At 46.8% G+C, this 20,753-nt stretch overlaps 2 protein-coding genes across 2 annotated transcripts; one reads left to right on the top strand and one right to left on the bottom strand.

The window, feature by feature from the left end:
• Nucleotides 1–1,491: 1,491 nt before the first annotated feature.
• On the bottom strand, nt 1,492–6,596 carry sprb (sepiapterin reductase b). The gene is made up of 3 exons (XM_061818206.1): nt 5,738–6,596; nt 4,148–4,435; nt 1,492–1,688 (listed from the first exon to the last, which is right to left on the bottom strand). Exons 1-3 carry the CDS (start codon nt 6,126–6,128, stop codon nt 1,534–1,536), a joined length of 834 nt encoding a protein of 277 aa, XP_061674190.1. The 5' UTR covers nt 6,129–6,596; the 3' UTR covers nt 1,492–1,533.
• On the top strand, nt 2,439–20,502 carry lzts3b (leucine zipper, putative tumor suppressor family member 3b). The gene is made up of 10 exons (XM_061818205.1): nt 2,439–2,543; nt 8,062–8,382; nt 8,440–8,627; nt 10,590–11,455; nt 12,249–12,719; nt 12,787–12,954; nt 14,128–14,256; nt 14,497–14,688; nt 16,116–16,346; nt 17,666–20,502. Exons 4-10 carry the CDS (start codon nt 10,709–10,711, stop codon nt 18,608–18,610), a joined length of 2,883 nt encoding a protein of 960 aa, XP_061674189.1. The 5' UTR covers nt 2,439–2,543; nt 8,062–8,382; nt 8,440–8,627; nt 10,590–10,708; the 3' UTR covers nt 18,611–20,502.
• The last annotated feature ends 251 nt before the right edge of the window (nt 20,503–20,753 follow it).

The raw sequence follows: 20,753 nt of genomic DNA, 5'->3' as shown, positions 1-20,753 counted from the left end.
AATAGCCACCAACTTGTTGAGCCGGGCCACGGAGGCGGGGGGTCTTGCGGTCTGACCAAGTCCGCGTCGGAAACATTTGTTCAAAAGTCTAGAAAATGCGATCACAACTCATCTGTAACTCTCAATCAGTGTCAAACATTCATGTTGTTTTGTTTTGTTTTGTATTTTATGTATCCATGAGTCAAGTTGACAGACAGGAAGACCCCCTTGGCCCCCAGAAGTTGGTAGGTGCCGTGCTCCCCCAGGGTTATTTTTGGCCCTCACTTGTTTCTGTCTGTCAGGAATCGGAGGTGTCGTCGGACAGCTGCGAGAAGATTGCCGTACGAAACCCCCCACCAAAGAAATCCTGAATCCACTCGAATACGCACGCACACACGGCAGGCAGTCGCCATTGTTGCGGAATCCGGTTCCGACTAATAAACAACCCCCGCTGTGGACAGAGATGCCGTGTTAGCGAATTAGCACCGAAAAGGCGCAAACTGCCCGTTGTTCTCTACGTAATTTATTCCGTCCATCCGTTTTCTCAGCCCCTTATCCTCACTAGGGCCGCTGAAATGCTGGAGCCAATCCCAGCCGTCAACGGGCAGGAGGCGGGGTACACGCTGAAGAAGTCATTTGTTCGAAAACCCAATCAATGTTTCCCATTACAATGAATGGAAACAGAAATAATCCGTTCCAAGGCTAAAAAAAAATGTTTGTTTTTTTGAGAAGGGATTGGTGTGAACGCCAAATCAATGTTTCCCATTGCAATGAATGGAACAAGAAATAATCCGTTCCAAGCCTAAAACATTAGTTTTTTCAAGAAGTGATTAGTTCTAAGACCGAATCAATGTTTCCCATTACAATGAATGGAAACAGAAATAATCTGTTCCAAGCCTTAAAAAAAAAATGTTTTTTTTTTTTCAAGAAGGGATTAGTTTGAAAACCAAATCAATGTTTCCCATTACATTGAATGGAACAAGAAATAATCCGTTCCAAGCCTAAAACATTAGTTTTTTTCGAGAAGTGATTAGTTTGAAAACCCAATCAATGTTTCCCATTACAATGAATGGAAAAAAGAAATAATCTGTTCCAAGGCTAAAAAAATTGGATTTTGGAAAACTAAATTTGACCTTCCCTTAACTTTTGAACGCACCTATCCACTTTTTCAATGTTTCAGAAAATTTGCATAACTCGCTGTTATCGAACAAGGAGTTGAACAGGAAAATTCACAGCAGCGATTTGATGCTGAAATGTGTTTAATATTGTAAATTAAGTTGTGTTCCGAGATAGCTCGCATTTTTTTTTTATTTATTAAACTGGAGTAATGCAGTCCAATGCACAAGGAGAATGTGAAAACTTCACACGGGAAGTCCACAGTCCAAACTCAAACCCAGAACCCCCAAATTGTGAGACAAACTTACAAGCCATTAGAACAAGAGTTTTATCATTTGAAAACATTTTTTTGTCTATGTTCATACTGTACACCCATAATCCAATTCGGCTCCCTCGCCTAATGGTCATGCGATACCGATAACAAGCATGCCGTTGGGATCACAAGTCGAAGAAATCAAGGTGCGATCCTGTGGCAAAGTCGTCCTTTAAAAGAACGCTCAGCAGCTTGCTTGCAGATTCCTGGCATGGGTACAAATGATTCTGGATGCCGGTCAGCTTCTGAATTTGCTCCTGCATCTCTGTGTCCATTGGGCCTGGAACGTATCGACAGAACAACAGAAAGTATCCCAAAGTTCAATCATCATTGATGATGAGAATCATTGTAAACCAAATCAATGTTTCCCATTACAATGAATGAAAGAAGAAATAATCCGTTCCAAATCTAAAAAATTCGTTTTTCCAGAAGTGATGAGTTCGAAAACCAAATCAATGTTTCCCATTACAATGAATGGAACAAGAAATAATGCGTTCCAGGCCTAAAACATTAGTTTTTTCGAGAAGGGATTAGTTTGAAAACCAAATCAATGTTTCCCATTACAATGAATGGAACAAGAAATAATCCATTCCAAGCCTAAAACATTTGTTTTTTTCCAAGAAGTGATTAGTTCTAAAACCCAATCAATGTTTCCCATTACAATGAATGGAAAAAGAAAAAATTCATTTCAATGAATCAACTTTGATTGATGATTGATTCCAATGCTTTTGGTTTTCTAGAGTGCTTTAGACACACCCGAAAGCAAAGTAAATTTTGAAAAATAAATAAATACATAAATAAGATCATAGTTGTATCCCTTTCACATTCTTCAGATGCATCTAAACCAATTAAAACACAACATGTAAACACCAACCTGAAAATGTAAGAAAGCACATTTGCTATCTATGTTAAGTATTGTAGTGTGTGTGTGTGTGTGTGCGCGCGTGTGTGTGTGTGTGTGTGTTCCTTTAAGAGGCGGAGCCTGATCTAAAAAAAAAAAAAAGAAAAAGACTGGATGACTCATTGGCCACCAAAACTGAAGTCACCATCCGCCATCTTGATACTCCCAAAACAACCATGAAGAACTCTGCAGCGTTAATCGCCAGTTTTGTGGCTGTGAGAAAACATTTCACAGGTAAGTTAGAAAGATTTACTTTGACACTGTTAAAGTTTGTTTGTAAAGGGTGTTTTTTTTATTTCCTGATGAGCTCAATTGACTTGATCAGAGTTTTCTTTGCGGTTGTTGTTGTTCACGGTTCACTCTCTGCGTCGCCCTCATAGGCCGACGGTTTTTCACAAAAAAAGCAATGTCAATATTTTCACAACCCTCATCAGTGGATAAGCAAGTAAACACATTTTCTGTAGACTTTTTTTTTTGATGAATTTCACAATACACAACTCTCCAAATTGAATTTGATTTTCAAATGCGAGGAAACGACATTGCAGAGTGAACAATGCGTTGAGCAGGAATTTCCCCATTGCGAGTCCTTATTTCCAAAAATATATCCAACTGATTGACTTAAAATGTCATGTTTTTATGACCAAAAAATGCTTAGTTTTTTGCTATGTTTTGATAATAGTGCTTCACAGCATATTTTGGGAAAAGTCACGGAAATCAGGCCGAAGGGAATATGAAAGGTTTCTTGGTAGTCACGTTGTTCTATGTCTTTCCTTTTTTTTTTTTTTTTTTTTTTTTTTTTTTGCTTACCAAGTCCAAATCCTTCATGTTACCAGAACTAAAACAAAATGTCAAGCTCACATGACCAGCTTTAATTCTACATGCTAAACTTTGATTTAAAAAAAAAAAAAAAAAAACGCCGCCATAATCCAACCTGTAAACCGTGTCAGCTGCGCGTTTTGGGAGTACCAAGATGGCGGCCAACTGGCTTCAATTTATCAACATACTGCTAGATAGGCATGCACTATCCATCTTTTTTTCTAGATCATTGGGTAAGTATTGTAGTGTGTGTATGTTCCTTTAAGAGGCGGGGCCTGATGGGGTGGTAACCTCACATTGGCGAGTTTGCGTGACAGCAGGCACGTGCATAGACATTTTTGTAGGGCAGGAGATCTAATTTTCAGCTTCCATAGTCTTTGCTAGAACACTTGCACCCACAGCCCAAATTATATACACAGTTAAAAAAAAAAACTGTAGCATGTACGTACATTTGGTACTTGGTTTTGTTAACAGAATTCGTCAATGCAATTAATCATACAACTATGAACAAAGTGGTTATGAAAATTCAACGCAACCCTATTCAAATGACGAGTTTTTGGAAGGAGGTGGAAAAGGACTCGGGGCAACGTGGGAACATGCTCAATTCTAAGGACTGAAGTCAAGATTTCAAACATTATTTTTTTTTGGGGGGGGGAGGGGGGGCAAGGTCGATCATAGAGAGGGCAGCTTCTATTTAATATTAATGAAAAAGTGCTGCAGCAAAAATGACACTTTTTGGGGTTCAGGGCAAAAGGGCAGGTGCTTGAGCGCCTGCTTGCAACACGCGAGGGTCTGGCTGTGAGACGTGGCAGACAGCAGCTTCTGTGTGAGTGTCCTCACTGAAATTATGGGTTTAACATTCAGTAAATTGCTGAAAGGGGCATCAAGGACTGTGTCTCTCCTTTCCCACATGTGAGGAGAGCTATATTGTAAAAACCGATTTTTTTGCTTTGTTTTAAACATGTGATGTCACAAAGGATGAACCGCGATACAGTGGCTAAACACGGTATTTTCCGACGTACCCGGCGAGTAGTTGAGCACTTTGACGTTGGGATTCTCGGCCGCCAGCACCCTGAACATCATCTCCCTGGCCGCTTTGGCGGTGCAGTACGGCACCCGGGAGGGCAGCGGCCGCAGCGCCAACGCCGAGGAGCAGTTGACCACGCTCCACCGCAGCCCGGCCCTCGGCCGAAAGGCCCGCAGGACTCCGGCGGTCAGCGCCAGCGCGGAGCTCACGTTGAGGGCCAGGTAGGAGTTGACCTCGTCCAGCTCAGTGAAGCTCTCGAACGGGGAGATGTCGCCCAACGACGCTGAGGAGGGAGGGAACAAGTCTGAAGTCACGCTTGAGATTTCCAGCGTGACGATCGCTCCAACCGGGCTCGTCGGGCAACGAGGGTCCTTAGCGGTTATCACGTGCTGCCACGCTCACAAATATTTGCGAGCACATTTGATTTGGATGCAAAGGGGTGAAAATCACAGCCTCGTGACTCCGTTTTTTTTTTTAAATTTTCCTCATTTAAAAAAAAAACCCACGGCAACACAATCACGTACTACGAAGCCACTTCACGCTAAGGGACGCGAAAGGATTTCTCGAAAATATTCGCGTGGAAAAGCACACGCACTTGTGTGCAACTTTCTAAAGTCGGAGTCACTCGCATTCAAGTGATTACATTTTTTTATTTATTTTTTTTTACATTTTTATTCGAATGCCGGCCTGTTCTTGTTTCTAATTTTATTTTAAATAATAATTATTATTAAAGGGGCGGCACGGTGGGCCAGCTGGAAAGCGCTGGCCTCACAGTTCTGAGGACCTCGGTTTGATCCCAGACCCGCCTGTGTGGAGTTTTGCATGTTCTACCCGTGCCTGCGTGGGTTTTCTCCGGGTGGGCACTCCGGTTTCCTCCCACATCCCCAAAACATGCGACATTTATTGGACGCTCTAAATTGCCCGTAGGTGAGATTGTGAGTGCGGCTGTTTGTTTCCACGTGCCCTGCGATTGGCTGGCAACCAGTTCAGGGTGTACCCCGCCCGCCTCCTGCCCGATCACAGCTGGGTTAGGCTCCAGCAAGCACCCCCCGCGACCCTCGTGAGGATAAGCGGCAAAAGGATGACTATCAAAGGAATTTTGGAAAAGTAATTTCAAGATGACATTGACGGTATTTTTCATGACATACGGTTACTTTTAGGGTCACGGGGTTACCTGCCCGATGACAGCTCGGATAGGCTCCAGCACACCTGCGACCCTTGTGAGGATAAGCGGCTCAGACAAAGGATTCAAATTGACTTCCATTTTGAAATAAACCAGAAAATTTAATGATTTAAATGATGCGCATAACCGTGTTCACTTTTAATTTTAAGATCATATTTTTGAATTGATAGTCCATTTAAAATAAAGTTAAGCTTAGTTTTCTTCGAAACTCAATTTCATTCAGCAAAGTCAGTCCTTGACGGACTGGAAATTGTTACTCCAAGAAAATGGCCGGGCTTCTTTCTGGAGCTTGCACGGCTCCTTCTTCCATGGTGGCAAATTCACGAGACGTCACGGTTGAAGAATGGATGCAACTTGGGAAGTTCTCCGCGAGGAGGTCTTCGACGTGTACGTAAGCCTCACCGGCGTTATTGACGAGAAGCACGTGTTCGATTCCCTCGAGACCTTGCTGTCTGGCCACCTCGACGGCGTCCTCCACGCCTCCTTTGGTGCTGAGATCTGCCGGCGTACAGCAAACGCTCAGGTCCTGGACGTCCTGGAGGCCTTGCAGCAGTTCCTCCTTCAGCTCCTGGAGCAGAAGGCCGGAGCGAGCCACCAGGACCAGCACGGAGCCCGGCTTGAGGCGGCGTGACGCCTGCAAAAACCGCACCACCTCGTCTCTTCTTCTCCCGAGTGAGCGGACGGCTGTACTTACAAGGAGCGCGAGCGCGCGTCCGAATCCCTTCGAGGCTCCCGTGATGATGCACATGCACCGTCCCAAAGTGCTTCCGCTTGCCTGAAGAACTTCGGACATGTTTACCGCTGCAACCGCTCCTCTGATGAATGCTCAAAGCTGGAATGGAAGCGAGGGGGCAGGACCTTTCCACGCGAGATGAATGTGAGCGCTGCACATTTATATACATGTAGGCCCCCGTGACGAAGGGATTTCGTGCTCTTCACATGACACTGCGAGTCTCGGGACGTTTTTACGTTGGAAACCAGATTCATATTTCACAGCGACATGCCGAATGGCAGCCAAAGAAGAGAGAGTAGTAGTAGTAGTTAAACAAGAAATACACTGTTGCTAGCATTTGAAATATAAATATCATACTCTTTCGGCTTGTCCCGTTCGGGTTCGCCACAGCATATGTGTCATCTTTTTCCATCTAAGCCTCTCGTGGATCTTCCTCTCTAACTCCCACTGTCTTCATGTCGTCCCTCACAACATCCGTCAACCTTTTCCTTGGTCTTCCTCTCGCTCACTCTTCCCTGGTAGCTCCATCCTTACCATCCTCCTACCAATTTCTCACTCTATCACCTCTCAAAACATGGAAGTCTGCTCTCTCTGACCTTGTCTCCAAAACATCCAACTTTGGCTGTCCCTCTAATGAGCTCGTTTCTAATCCTATCCAACCTACGAGAACCTCAACATCGTCATTTCTGCCACCTCCGGTTCTGGTTCCTGTTGTCTCTTCAGCGCCGCCGTCTCTAATCCGTACGTCGTGGCCGGCCTCACCACTGTTTTGTAAACTTTGCCCTTCATCCGAGCGGAGACTCTTCTGTCACATAGAACACCAGACACCTTCCGCCACCTGTCACACCCCGCTTGGACCCGTTTCTTCACTTCTTTACCACGCTCTCCATCGCTCTGTATTGTCGATGGCAAGTATTTGAAGTCGTCCACCCTCGCTATCGCTGCTCCCCTCCGCCCCTGTCCTTCATGCGCATATATTCTCTTTTACTTCGGCTAATCTTCATTCCATCTTTCTAATTGTTCCACCGCCTGCTCCTTGCTTTCAGTGGAGATCACAATATCATCTGCGAACAGCAGAGTCCAACATATTTATCCGCCACACCAGACTTGCGCATGCAGTACCGCAGTTCCTCTCTTGGTATTCTTGGTCGTAGGCTTTCTCTGGGTCGACAGGTCCACATACAAACACTAAAAAAAGGGGAAAAACAGAAAAATACCACTGATCTGATATCTTGTCACTTGATGAGCTCCACCGATGACCTTTTCAATGACTCAATCTTTCAATGATTTTCTCCACCACAAAATCGGAGATCGGGCGGCAGCGTTTTTAGCCCACTAAGCGATAATAGGATCTAAAAAAAAAAAGAAAAAAACATTCTACTGCCCTAAAGTATGACAAATGTAAAAAGTAACACAGAAAAAAAACAATGATACGATCTGAAGGGCCCAAAACATCCGCATTTTTAAGACCACGCCGCCCTCTTGTGGCCAACTGACGGGAAAGATTCTGTGGACAGACCATGCAGTATTTATTTCTTTTAATGCAAATATGCTATTATGTCACCCCGATTACATTCCCCGTAAGAGTGCAATTTTAAAAGTGATTGTGTTGCCAATTACCATCCATTATTCATCAATGATCATGTCGACGAGCATTCCATCCAGCGATGGGTTTCACTACTAATCAATAACTTGCTGGACACTTCATTAGGTACACCCCTCATGGGTCCAACCACAGTCAAAGACGTTCATTAAACTAAATTTTCGTTCTGTTAAGTCGATTTTGTGATATCGCAAACAACGTATATGCAGTCGACCAAATATGAGCTTGCTGGCATTTTTGGCTAATGTTAGCGTTTTATGAGCACGCGGTGGACCTTGGCTCAGCAACGTCGTTTTAGAAACCAGCCTATGAGCAGTGTTGCACAAATAACATTTCAAATTTGTGAAAGGCTTTCATCCATCTATTTTCTCCACCACTTATCCTCACAAGGGTCGCAGGAGTGGTGGAGCCTATCCCAGCTGTCGACGGGCAGGAGGCAGGGCGCATCCTCAACTGGTTGCCAGCCAATCGCAGGGCACGTGGAGACAGACGTCAAACTGCACTGCATCAAATGAAGTTATCAGACATATTTTGGCGAGTTCATGATGTATTTTACCAGAGGAAACACGCGTGACGGCTGTTGTCACCCCATCCGATTTTCTTTCTCCAGCCGTCCCATCCATCCCAGGCATTCTCCCGCGAGAGAGCACCGACTGGCCGGATGCCAAAAGGGGGCGTTTGCATCGTGCGGCTGGAGGGGCGGGTCCAGAGGTGGGTGTGTGTCTCTCAGCTGATGCGCGTATCATACCGAAGCGACTCCATCATCAGCATCCGGCGCTGACAGCGGTGGAGGACGGCATCCCGAGCCCCGCCGACGCGAGGCGGCATCGCAAGATGATCGCGGCCCACGGGAAGCGGGAGTGACGGCGGAACAACAACGCGAAGCACGAAGGAAACCCCCCCTTCCTCCTCCTCCTCCTCTTCACCCCCCCCCCCTCAAAAAAATAACAAAAATAGTGAGTATCGCCTGCGACGACGGAGAGAGCCTCGCTCGGGTTGTGCTGTGCTCAGTCGCTAAAAGGTGGGGAGGGGTGCGCAAAATAATAACAACAATAATCAAGAGGTGGTGCGTTCGAACGCCCGTCAATGTCAACGAGGCCCGTGGATTGGATTCGGGGGTGGGGTGGGGGGGGTGGGGTGGGGGGCGAAAGGGACTTCGCGATGGCGGAGAGGATTGCACGCGTGGGGCTTTGGGGGGCTGCAGCCTGCACGGGGCCTAGTGGATGCGTGCGTGGAAGCGCGCTGCGATGAGAGCTCGATGCGGATGCTGCTATAAAGCCGCCCTGGCCGCCCAGGGATGCAGAGAAAAGAGGGAGAGAGAGAGGCGGAGGGGGGGGGGGGGGCGATGGGGGTCGTGATGGGAGGGGACGCAACCGCCGAGGCACCCATATAGATAGACACTATTCCACTACTATTACTACCGCTACTACAATCACCCAAGAGGAAGTCGTGATACTGTATGTAATATTCACAATTGTTTTGCATATTTATGTGCGATGTTTAATTTCAATCTTAAATGGATTTTATACTCGGCGACCGTAACATGAAGAACACTTGCACGTTATTTCAGCCACATCTCGGGATGAAGTAGTGCAGTTGTAGCACTACGCCGTTGTTGAGTTTGTCGAGCAAACAGTGTACATTTAAACTGAGCGTTATTGTTTTTGCATAGCTACAAATGCAGCCGCTATGGGAAATCAGATTACAGTGCGTGCAGTGAGTGTACAACATTATTCCATATTTATTGTCGATGGAAAAAAGCATCTAATTGGATTATTTTATACACGGCTGTGCCCATAAATATACATACCCTGGAAGAAATCATGAAGAAGTGGCAATTTTGTGGAAGACATAACAGATCGTACAGAAAATTGGCTACACTGCTAAAGTCATATGTTATCACGTGACTTTTCAATCGTAATGAACGGAAATCCCACCCGACTAGTGGACTGATAATACACAAACGTCGAGTAAATGTTTAAATGGTTATTAAAGGTACTTTTCCGCACTTTTGACGGTTTTGATTGGTGTCAGCGCATTGAGTGCAATGACTTTCAAAGATCTTGGGGGGACCACATTTACATTTCCTCCAGGGCTGAACTGACATTTGTGGCTACTTAGCCAAATCTAACTTTAAATAGCAGGAAAATAATGGGAAAAAAAAAAAAAATATATATATATATATATATATATATATATATATATATATATATATATCTAAAGATGTGACAATATCAATTGATAGTGTTCAAAGTCTGATTTTTTTTTTTTTTTTTTTAAAGTGTAAAGGTAGTGTTTATGTTGAAAACAAGCCATGGTCAGCTAGGGGAAACTTCAGATTTCAGCCACAACGTGGATGAAAATTCTGCAGGTTTTAACGAGAAAGCCAAAAGAAATTTCAGTTGAAATACGTGTTTCTGGTGGGGGGGGGGGTGGAAAAAAAATGTCGCTCTTATTGTCTTGAAAGAATGGCGTGTAAATTTATGACCAGAATGCTGGAATTAGATTATTATTACAGTTTATGCATGAACCATCGCATAGTGGCCCCGTGAGGAGTGAAGATTCAGTTGACACCAGATGACGTGAACGTTAGACTCTTCTGCCTCGACTTGTTCATTTGGAGATGAATTGAATTTGTATTTTTGGTGCTTAGCATGTTTGCATGCTGCTTCTAGGGTGGCTAAATTTGTTCCTCTTGTTTCCAAACGTTTGCAGAATTGTCTGCATCAAACGTGTTTTTGTCACATGATAACGCCAGGCCTGAAGAATTCAGAGTCATCCACTCGGGGATAGAGTTTCACGCCATTGGGTCGACGGGCAACGAATCGCAGCCGCTCTCCGCGTAGCCGTCTGCATCTAATCCTCGGAATGCAATAACAATATTGTGTGACACCTCTTGTTTCTCTGTGTTCCTCTAGTGTGTGTGCTCCCACTACCTGCATTAGGTTGTGATGACCCACACTGCATCCAAATGTTTCTGTGACCCTCCCCAAACCTGAGTCCTAACCTCTAACCCCTGACCTTTGACCCCCTCACTATGGGCAGTGTTGGCAGTGGGGTGGCAGGCGAGCAGGAATTTGCCATGAAGTCCGTGGGCACGAGGACCACCCTGCCCCGCGCCCCTCCTCTCTCACGCCGTTGCCCCGGTGACCGCAGCTGCAGCGCCGAGCGTCTGCCCCGACCCCCCGCCACTATATCCGACGGGACGGCCTCTAGCGACGAGCGCGGGAGCGTTAGTATCGGCACCGGGACCTGTACCGACCGGCCCACCGAAACGGCCTCCACCGCCAACACGGAATGTACCATGGCGGCGGCCAACAACAACAGCCAGCTGGAGTGCGGCAACGCGGCCGTCAGGAGGGAGTGGGAAAGGGAGAGGCAACGCGAACGCGGGAGGGACAGGGACCGGGACCGGGACTGGGACCGGGAGAGGTTGGACAGGGAGCGGGAGCGTGAGAGGAACAGGGAGCGAGAGCGGGAACGGGTGGAGAGGGAGAGACTGGAACGAGAGCGGGAGAGGGAACGGGAGAGAGCCCGGGAGAGGGAGCGGGAGAGGATCGAGAGGGAGAAGATCGAAAGGGAGCGAGAACGGGAACGGGAAAGGGAGAGGGAGCGGGAGCGGGAGAGGAGAGGCTGGAGGGGGAACGCCTGGAACGGGAGAGGGAGATGCAGGCCGCCGGTCTGGATGCGTGCGGGAACGTCGTGGGCCGAGGAGCCGGCGAGAAGAACGGCGTCGGGGTCAGCCAGCATCAGCACAGAGAGGTGCTGGCCGCCAGGACCGACGGTGAGAACAACCAGGCGGGCCACAACCCACCCAAAATCATGGCCGTGTCAGGAAAACTGGAGCAGGTACTTGCCCATACCCTGGAGGAAAAAAAAAAAAAAAAAAAAAAACTATGGAAAAAAAGTGACAAGTAACCCCATTTAAGCACTTTTTTTTTTTTTATATATATCTAGACTTTTTATTACAAGTCAAGATAGCTAACCTGTGGGGGGGGGGGGGGTGATGTCTTCAATACTGTATTTGTGGAGCCTACTACTTTGGATTCAATGGAGAGTATTTCAAAATTTGAGGTAAACGTACTCATAACCAGTAATAAGATTTCAACTTTTCAAACATTTTTACAATTCAATTGGTGGGGGGGGCAGACCAACAATAGCACGCTTTTCCTGAATCCGGTACTCAATCTTGGTTCAATTTTTCATTTCTGCAAGTGTATCTTGCGCATCCACTTTAGGGGCACGCAGAAACTGGAGCCTATAACAGTTCAGCGCGAGAAGGGAGATTCCAAATTCATCACCTGTCAATCAAACACAAAGTCAGACAACCTTGGACAATTGGAGATTTGGATTCTAACTTCCACATTCGGGCCAAAAATAATGTATGCACAAGAGTGAGGAAGTCGTGTTCCCTGAAGAAAGAGGGCCCATATTGAGGAATGTAAATAGTCGTCTGTCTTTTGCGACTGGTGATGACGTGAGTAAGTCGGGATGGGCTCCACCTTCCACGCAATAGAAAACGACTGCTTCAACGCATCACTTGCTGCCTCACTCACAAATGTTTCGGTATTTCCCAGGCAATGCAGAGAGACTCCGGCCTGGTTCGTCCCTCCGCCTTCAAACCCGTGGTTCCGAAGAGTTTCCACTCCATGCAGAACCTGGTGGGCCAGGGGGGCGGGGCCGGGGGCGAGGGCAAGACCGAGGCGAGGGGCGAAGGCTTCGGGGAGGGAAGGGGCTGCAGGAGGGGCCGGGACGGCGGAGGGGGAGAGTCGGGAGAGGTGCCGGAGGCCCTGCTCCTGGACCAGGAAAGCCCGGTGAGGGTCAGCAGAGGTGAGGGAGGGGGGAATCCCAACGAGGTGGTTCCGGGGGGTATGTCTGACTCGGGCAGGAACTCTCTGACCAGCCTGCCCACCTATACGGGTTCGGGCTCCGGCTGCGGACCCCCGGCCGTTCTGGGGCCGCTGAGCGCTTCCACGAGCCACATCAACCGGTTGGGCGTGGCCGGGGCGGCAGCGGGCTTGGACAAGCTAGAAAAGCCCGGCTACCAGGTAGGCTCGCGCAAACGCGCGATCGGCGCGGTCACCTGCGTTATTTTCCCCACCGTTTGTCCTCCAGAACGGGCTTTGCGCCTCGGACAGCGGTCGCTCTTCGTCTGGGAAGAGCTCCTCGTCCTATCAGAGGCTGAGTCACATGAGTGACGCACCGGGACCGTTACGCCCCTCGCCTTCTTCCGATGACATCATCCAGGACCTGGAGGACCGCCTGTGGGAGAAAGAGCAAGAGGTCAGTATCTAAGTATTAAGCGAAGGAATAACTTGTTTCAACTGAATATGAATTTCAGAATTGAAGAGGTGACCATACTCTGGAGTCATCAAAAAAAATGTACGTTAGACAGTACGCGGTCGATTTTAACTCAAACGTGTGACTGAGTTATGGTGTGACGTACGCTCATGAAATGCTAACATTAGCCCACAAAAAAATGTCCACCCTGTCATCAAGCCCAACATCTACTCAAAACGATGAATGTGACGTTCAATGGAAAAGCCCAAACCTTCGGGGGATCAAATCGCGACCTTTCGAACGTATCGACTCATCTAGTACATCACATTCCATTAAAAGTCTCTCAAATGGACGTTTTGTCGCCTACGTGAATGTAAATCCACGTGTTTTTTGTTTTTTTTTTTTTCCATTTATATCTTTATTTGAATTGGACAGTACATATTAATGGGGGCACCACGGTGGATCAGCTGGCAAAGCGTTGGCCTCACAGTTCTGAGGATCTGGGTTCGATCCCGGCCCCGCCTGTGTGGAGTTTGCGCATGTTCTCCCCTGTGCCTGCGTGAGTTTCCCCCCCACATCCCCCCCCCCAAAAAAAAAAACATGCAACATTCATTGGACACTCTAAATTGCCCCGAGGTGTGATTGTGAGTGCAACTGATGTCTGTGTCTATGTGCCCTGCGATTGGCCGGCGACCAGTTCAGGGCGTACCACGCCCCCTGCCCGTTGACAGCTGAGATAGGCTGCAGCACTCCCCGCGACCCTTGTGAGGATAAGTGGATCATAAAATGGATGGATGGATATTAATAGGCACAGCATTGTGCAAAGGTTTTGTTTTGATGAGCTTCCCCCCAACATGCCAGTAAAACAATGAAAAATAGGGATGATATGATTCAGGTGTTAGAAATCATCTTAATTCAGGTGCCATTCCATTTTGCATTTGGCGTGCCCGCAACGTGCAAATTTCATTTGAGTTTTTTGCCTTAGTGTTGTTTAAAAATAACGGTTGTCATCCACAGACTTGTCAATGCTTCTGTGATACTTGTCAGTCTCGACTCTGCCTTTTTATCGAGTGATGGAGATTTCAGTTGTGTAGCTCAACCGGCAAATCCAAAATCTTCTCGTGTATTCCGTGAAAGTGCGTGCTAACATTTCCAAACGCCTCGCCGGTCCGCCAGGTGCAGCACATGCGCCGCAACTTGGACCAAAGCGAAGCCGCCATCATTCAGGTCTTTGAGGAGAAGCAGCGTGTGTGGGAGCGACAGATGGACGAGCTGAGGCAGAACTATGCCACCCGCCTGCAGCAGGTGACCTCGCCGCGCAGTCCGAGTTACCTCCCTCAAGGCAAATTATTGAGCATGTTGACTTGCGTCGAAAGAATTGGGTCGGATGCGTGACTCTGAGTTGGGTCTGTGTCCTCGTGTCACGATGACCCAGTCTTGAAGGCTGCAACCAAGTCATTTAAAGGCACCGGCACTGAAACGCGAGCCGTAAAACCTTTTCTGCTAGCAATATGGCTACAAAAAGTACCTTGTGATCATCTGCAGGTGACGCGGCGTGCGCAGCGCTCGCAGACCGCCCTGCAGGCCCAGATCACCCGTTTGTCCCAAGACAAGAGGAGGCTCCAGGAGGAAATGGCCGCCCTGCTGGCCCAGCGAGAAGAGCTGGAGAGGAAGTGTCTGGATTACAGGAAGGAGCAGGCTGACATCTTGCCGCGCCTGGAGGAGACCAAGTGGGAGGTAAAGAGCACTTCGCCCAACCTCCAAAGTCAAACGCAATCCCTTCTGTGGTACGTTATTTATCATGACAAATACTCAACTCTTGAGTTCTTTACCATATGATTTATGAGCTGCAAATTGTCCAGCTTTTGGGGAATTCGGCTCTGGAAGTTCCACTGTACTGCATTGTCTGACGCGTGATATTCGTCCGTCGGTCTGTCTGTCCATCCATCCCTCCATTTTTCCATTTCTCTCGGTTCGGTTCCACCAAATATTGAATGAAATTTCAAACTTCGATTCGCAACAAAGATTAATTTCTGCCCCTGTACACGTGGTAAATATAAAATAGGATAAATGAGAAGTTAGCAACATCCATCAATCCATTTTTTTTTTAGATGCGTATCCTCACAAGGGTCGCTCGCGGGCAGTGCTGGAGCCTATCCCAGCTGTCAACGGGGTACACCCTGAACCGGTCGCCAGCCAATCGCAGGGCACATGGAGACAAACAGCCGCATTCACAATCACACCAAGGGGCAATTTAGAGTGTCCAATTCATGTTGCATGTTTTTGGGATGTGTTGGAGGAAACCGGAGTACATAAAAAGCTGCTTTTCAATGTTATTTAATGCTGCTCTGGGTGGGCCAAGCAGTTATCAGCTTTTGGGGGGGCAGCAACAGAAAAGTCCATTAAAAACGAGTTTGCCATCTAGAAAAAATATTTGACAATAGTGCGTGATAAATCACATGTCTCCGGCCCCGCTCACAATCACACCTCGAGGCAATTTAGAGTGTCCAATTCATGTTGCATGTTTTTGGGATGTGGGAGGAAACCGGAGTGCCCGCCCGGAGAAAAGCCAGGCAGGCACGGGGAGAGCACGCAAACTCCACACAGGGAGGGCTGGGATCGAACCCGGGTCCTCAGAAGTGCGAGGCCAACACTTTCCAGGTGCTGCACAGTGCCCCCGGGTTAGGAACATATACAGCAATTTAATTATGTACTAAATGGGTCATCAAGGTGAAACGGAACAATGTAAGCATCCATCATTTAAGACAAAGAACGAGAAAATCTGAGCAGTTTAAACTGTCTGGCACTTCAATCGGAAACCACGTTACCGCGCTAAGTAATCGGTAAATAAAGATGAATCCAGATTAAGAGAGTAAGCACATCCAACCACCTGGATCATTAGGTTGAATCTTAGCGGTCGGGAAAGAGAACTCCTATCATCCATGTCAGTCTAACGTCACAGAACTGTACATAAATACTGCATTTTGAAAATGTTTTCCGATCGTCGTCAGCACATTCGACCTCTTCGCGCAGGTCGAGATGGACAGACGTGAGCATTTGCACGCATCTGTGAGTTTTCAGATATTGAATGCTCCAAAAAAAAAAAAAAAAAATGGAACAAGGCAGTCAAAACTCAGCCAGTCTGCCCCCGCCTCTGTGTGCAGGTGTGCCAGAAGGTGGGCGAGATCTCCCTGCTGAAGCAGCAGCTGAGGGAAAGCCAAGCAGAGGTGACCCAGCGGGCCGGGGAGATGGTGGCGCTGAGGGGCCAGCTCAAAGAACTCAACGCCCAGCTGAGGGAGCACGAGGAGGCCATGCTCGGACTGAAGGAGTCCTACAGCGCCAAAGGTCTGGAGCTGGAGAAGTGCGAGGCGGACCTGAGGAGGACTCTGTCAGAGGCGAGTTGCAATTTTCCGTCCTGCTGGAAAAGTGATCTGTGCGAACTCGAGTGTGTACCATTAGCTATTATGAACGCCTCTCGGAAAAGAAATACATCTACGCTGTACTCAAGACAATCTTAAATGGAACGCCGACGGGGGTGAGGAAGAGAACAAAATGGAAAAATCATTTCCACTTAGTGCAAGGTTCCCCGTAAATCCAAATAATTGAAATTCTAATCCATAAAATCGAAATGAAGATTGAACAACATTCGGCCAAAGCAAAAAAAACAACAACAATATGACCTTTTGTGTCCGATGAGCTTATAAGAAGCTTATATAGATGAAATATGCATATGTGAAAGTTTGTGCAATAAATAGAGGGTCGTGTAAATTCAGAAAGATTGTCATAAAATTTTAACTCATTGTGAAACAAGATATATGAGTAGATATGTATTGAAGAACGGCCATAAATTAGTCTTAACCTTACATTGTTAAAACTAAACCAAATTATCATATTATACACATTTAAAAAAAAAAAAAAACAAGCATTAATAATATTACCAAGCAGAATTGTCAAGAGAAACAAATTAGGAGAGGGTCAGCACTAACATTTATTCCCTATAAATGATAAAAGGTCAGAGGCGGAAATTAGGAAGAAGGGTTTCCCTCATTTTTCGAGCCCATTACAGTATTATGTTTATTGCTTTGGCTTGAGAACAAAAAAGAAATAGCCCTTCTATTTTTTTTCAATGGATAACAGAAATTAATTTTGCTAATAAGAATCTGTGAATTAGTGGAACGTCGGAGCATCTGGAAACCGTTTGCCTCGCAGTTCTGAGGTCCCGGGTTCAATTCTGGACCCGCCCGTGTGGCGTTTGCGCGTCCTTTTCTCCGTGTAGGCACTCGGGTTTCCTCCCGCATCCCAAAAACATGCAAATTTCACTGGACACTCTAAATTGCCCGTAGGTGTGATTGCGAGTGCGGCCGTTTGTCTCCAGGTGCCCTGCGATTGGCTGGCGACCAGTCCAGGGTGTACCCCGCTTCCTGCCCGTTGACAGCTGGGATAGGCTCCAGCGCTCCCCGTCGCTCTTGTGAGGATAAGCGGCTAAGAAAGTGGATGGATGGATGGATGGATGGAAGAATCTGTGAATTTGCAAATGCTAAAGTGCAAATATCTTGGGTTTTACTGTACATATGATAATATGATGAGGTCATTATTACACATGTATATGATTTTCAGGGATAATGAGGGGAATGATAAGTACAGTGTGTCCTGTGGCAAAAAATGAATTTGACGTGTTCAACATTGTGGGTTTTCTTTCCTTTTCTTGGTCCAGGTGTCCATCCTTCGAGAGAAGCTGGGTGTTTTCGAGGCCGAGGTGCTGAGTCTAAAACGAGCCCTGAATGAAGTCAGCAGAGGAGCCGAGGTTGTCATGAGCCCCAACTTAGCTGCGGCGGGCCTGCTGCCACCCTGGGGAATGGTCCACTGCCCGCGCACGCCCGGCGATCCGTCGAGCAACTCCCTCCCCCCGACGGCCGACACGCTGCTGAGTCTTCAGAGTGACGAAGCCAAAGCCCAGAGGCAGGAGGCTCAGCGGCAGCAGCGCGAGGAAGCGCAGTGGCAGCACCAGCAGCAGCAGCAGCATCAGCAGCAGCGTCAGGACGCCCACGTGCAGCAGGACATGCAGATGCGGCAGGACGCTCACCTCCGCCACGAGGCGCAACTCCGCCACGAGGCCCAGCTGCGCCACGAGGCCCACCTCTGTCAGGAGGCCCAGCAGCGGCAGCAGGACGCTCACTGGGACGAGGCGGGCGAGCTGCGCAGACAGCTGGAGCAGCTGCAGGCCGCCCTGCGCCTCGAACGGCAGCAGCGCGAGCGCCAGGCCCTCAACTTCGACCAGGAGCGACACACCTGGCAGGACGAGAAGGAGCGGGTCTTGAAGTACCAGGCCCAGCTGCAGCTGAGCTACGTGGAGACCCTGCAGAAGAACCAGGCTTTGGAGAAACGCATGAGCCAGCTGGGAAGCAAAGCCGGCGCCGCCTGCAGCGTCCCCGCCACCACCGTCACCAACAGCTCCCCTTCCTCCTCCTCCGGTTCTCCGCCTCCGCAATCCCTCTCGGCTGTCTCTCCTCTGCCGCCTCCCACCTCTCTCCCCGGCCCCATCACCCTCACCCTGTCCCCGCCCTGCGAAGACCAGAAGGGCCCGCCGTCTCTCCACCAGCTCGCCCCTCCTTGGGCGGGACCCTCCCGCCTGGAGAGGATAGAGTCCACTGAAATTTAGCGAGAAAACGTGCGTGGAAACCTTCCCCAACTTGCCCGCTTAAGCACGCTCACCAAACGTCACGTCACATCGTACTGTAAGACGATTTCAGCTGACCGTAGTCATACGAACGTAAAACACAAGCGGGTTGATTCAAAGCTAAAATGTCGGACGACGGAAAATCAAACAAACAAACACGGGTCACACGGACAATGTTTAGGTGACAGTTTATTTCATGCCCGTGCCAAGACAAAAAAAAAATTAAAAAAAAAAAGGACCGAGACAATCAGGGATATTGTCAAAATTGAACACAAGAGTATTACCATGATTATTATTATTATTATTATACGATATTTATTATTCATTATAAGTCTGTGTCAGTCGTATAACGTACAAGTAGAACTAGTGGTCAGAGTGTGTGACGTTAACCTGCATTTTTTTGCCCAGAGAGCGCCTTACTCCATCTTTTCCAGCATGTGTAAAAGAATAACTATGGCTGGGATCCAGAAAGAAAAAAAATGATTTTCAGTGCTTTGATTTTATATATATATATATATACATATATATATCGATATATCTCTATAGGTCACCCGCTTATTCCACATGAGGTGACGTCACGCTGGACTTTTTTTCCATCCAAGTCGGTTTTTTCTTGACATTTCATGCGCCGCGTCCAACATGCATGAGTCAAACGTGTCCTCCAATCCAGCAGAGCTTATATTTTGTAAAATAATAATGCTAAATTCCTTCTATGTTCAACTGATAATAAACCTAATCCAAATAGGATGAAAAGTTTGAGGTTTACCTTCACCTGCGGTGGCTAAAAACGAACCCTAGAGGTCAGTGTTGATCTGTTTTCCGGTGCTCCAATATGACTTTCTTTCCTCCTTAATCCCTCTGTTGACCCATGTTGCATTTTTGCACATGGTACATTAGGGCCCACTTTTCCAGTTTACCGACTTGGCATTTGCCACCATTGACCAGTGTTGCACAATTTCAGTTAACCTGCAACCCCGCCCGGTTAACAGAGGGGTTAAACTGTCCAACAGTGGGGGGGGGGGAAATGAATGGAAGCGCAACATCATAATTTGCGTCATGTCAGGAAATAAATTCCAAAGTAAAAATTAAAAAAAAAATAGAGAATGTATGATTTACAAAAAAAATAGATAAATACCTATAGTTATAGATTGTACATGTGTTTGAATGAAGAAGCGCGAGTGTGTGTGTGTGTGTGTGCCAGTTTATAAAGACTGATGATGATGATAATAGAGGGACTAGTGGCAATATTGCAAGTAAAAATATACAAAGAAAAGAATTATTTGATTTTTCTTAAGTAGAGTAAAATGGAGCCGAAGAGAAGCGGGTGTTCGATTTTTGCGCATCTGTTAATCCGATCATATTTTATTCAGACTAGCGTGGAGCCGAACTGCACTACATCATGTCCGCTTGACATGTACATGAGACTCCAATATGAATATCATGGCTTTTATGTGTGTTCTTCGAGTCAGCGTACAAGGATGTTATCAATGTATCGCTAAGGAATCGCGTAGTATTATCATCTTTGTTACCGTTATGAGAAATATGGTAAGATGGCAAAGAAAACGTGCCATTGACTTTTTTTTTTTCTTTGTTTTTTGTTTTTCTTTTACAGTGTAGATAGCATCTCGGCCTATCGGAACGGTGTAACCGTGACCACATTGTCCTCTCCAAAAAAAGCAAGTGAAAAGATGCTCCTTTTGCTGTAGGTGATAAATGTAGTTACAGTATTGCATTGTTTGGAGAGCAAAATTCTACTAATTTTATACATGTTTTGGGTTTATTGTTTACAGATATGTTATTAGTATTGTTCTGGCTTGATTAAAAAAAACACATCTTTGTTAAAATAAGATGACTGAATAAATGTGACTAATTCAGATGTTCTTGTTGAGTATTTTATTTATGTGTAAAAACACACAAGGATATTTTTCCTCCGGCAGTCGGTGCTGCCCTGGTTTTTGAAGAGACATGTTAATTATTTTGTTTTTTTTTTTTTTATATATCACTAGACAAAATAATGATTTCCATAGAAAATAATGGGGCTGAGTTTTTATAGACAGGTGGAATTAAATCTAAATATTTAGTTAATTTAAATCAACTCTGTGTTTATCTTGCAAGATTTTTGGCT

The sequence above is a fragment of the Syngnathoides biaculeatus genome, chromosome 4, assembly GCF_019802595.1.
Source record: "Syngnathoides biaculeatus isolate LvHL_M chromosome 4, ASM1980259v1, whole genome shotgun sequence".
NCBI classification, from domain to species: domain Eukaryota; kingdom Metazoa; phylum Chordata; class Actinopteri; order Syngnathiformes; family Syngnathidae; genus Syngnathoides; species Syngnathoides biaculeatus.
The sequence above is the reverse complement of the archived record's forward strand: the minus strand, read 5'-3'. Positions and strand labels throughout refer to the sequence as shown.

Coding starts and splice junctions, on each gene's coding strand:
- sprb (XM_061818206.1), bottom strand. CDS start 6,128: ATGTCCGAAGTTCTTCAGGCAAGCGGAAGCACTTTGGGACGGTGCATG. Junction 4,436..5,737: donor GCTTCTCGTCAATAACGCCG/GTGAGGCTTACG, acceptor CTCCCTCCTCAG/CGTCGTTGGGCGACATCTCC. Junction 1,689..4,147: donor AGTGCTCAACTACTCGCCGG/GTACGTCGGAAA, acceptor GATACGTTCCAG/GCCCAATGGACACAGAGATG.
- lzts3b (XM_061818205.1), top strand. CDS start 10,709: ATGGGCAGTGTTGGCAGTGGGGTGGCAGGCGAGCAGGAATTTGCCATG. Junction 12,955..14,127: donor TGTGGGAGAAAGAGCAAGAG/GTCAGTATCTAA, acceptor CCGGTCCGCCAG/GTGCAGCACATGCGCCGCAA. Junction 16,347..17,665: donor TGAGGAGGACTCTGTCAGAG/GCGAGTTGCAAT, acceptor TTCTTGGTCCAG/GTGTCCATCCTTCGAGAGAA.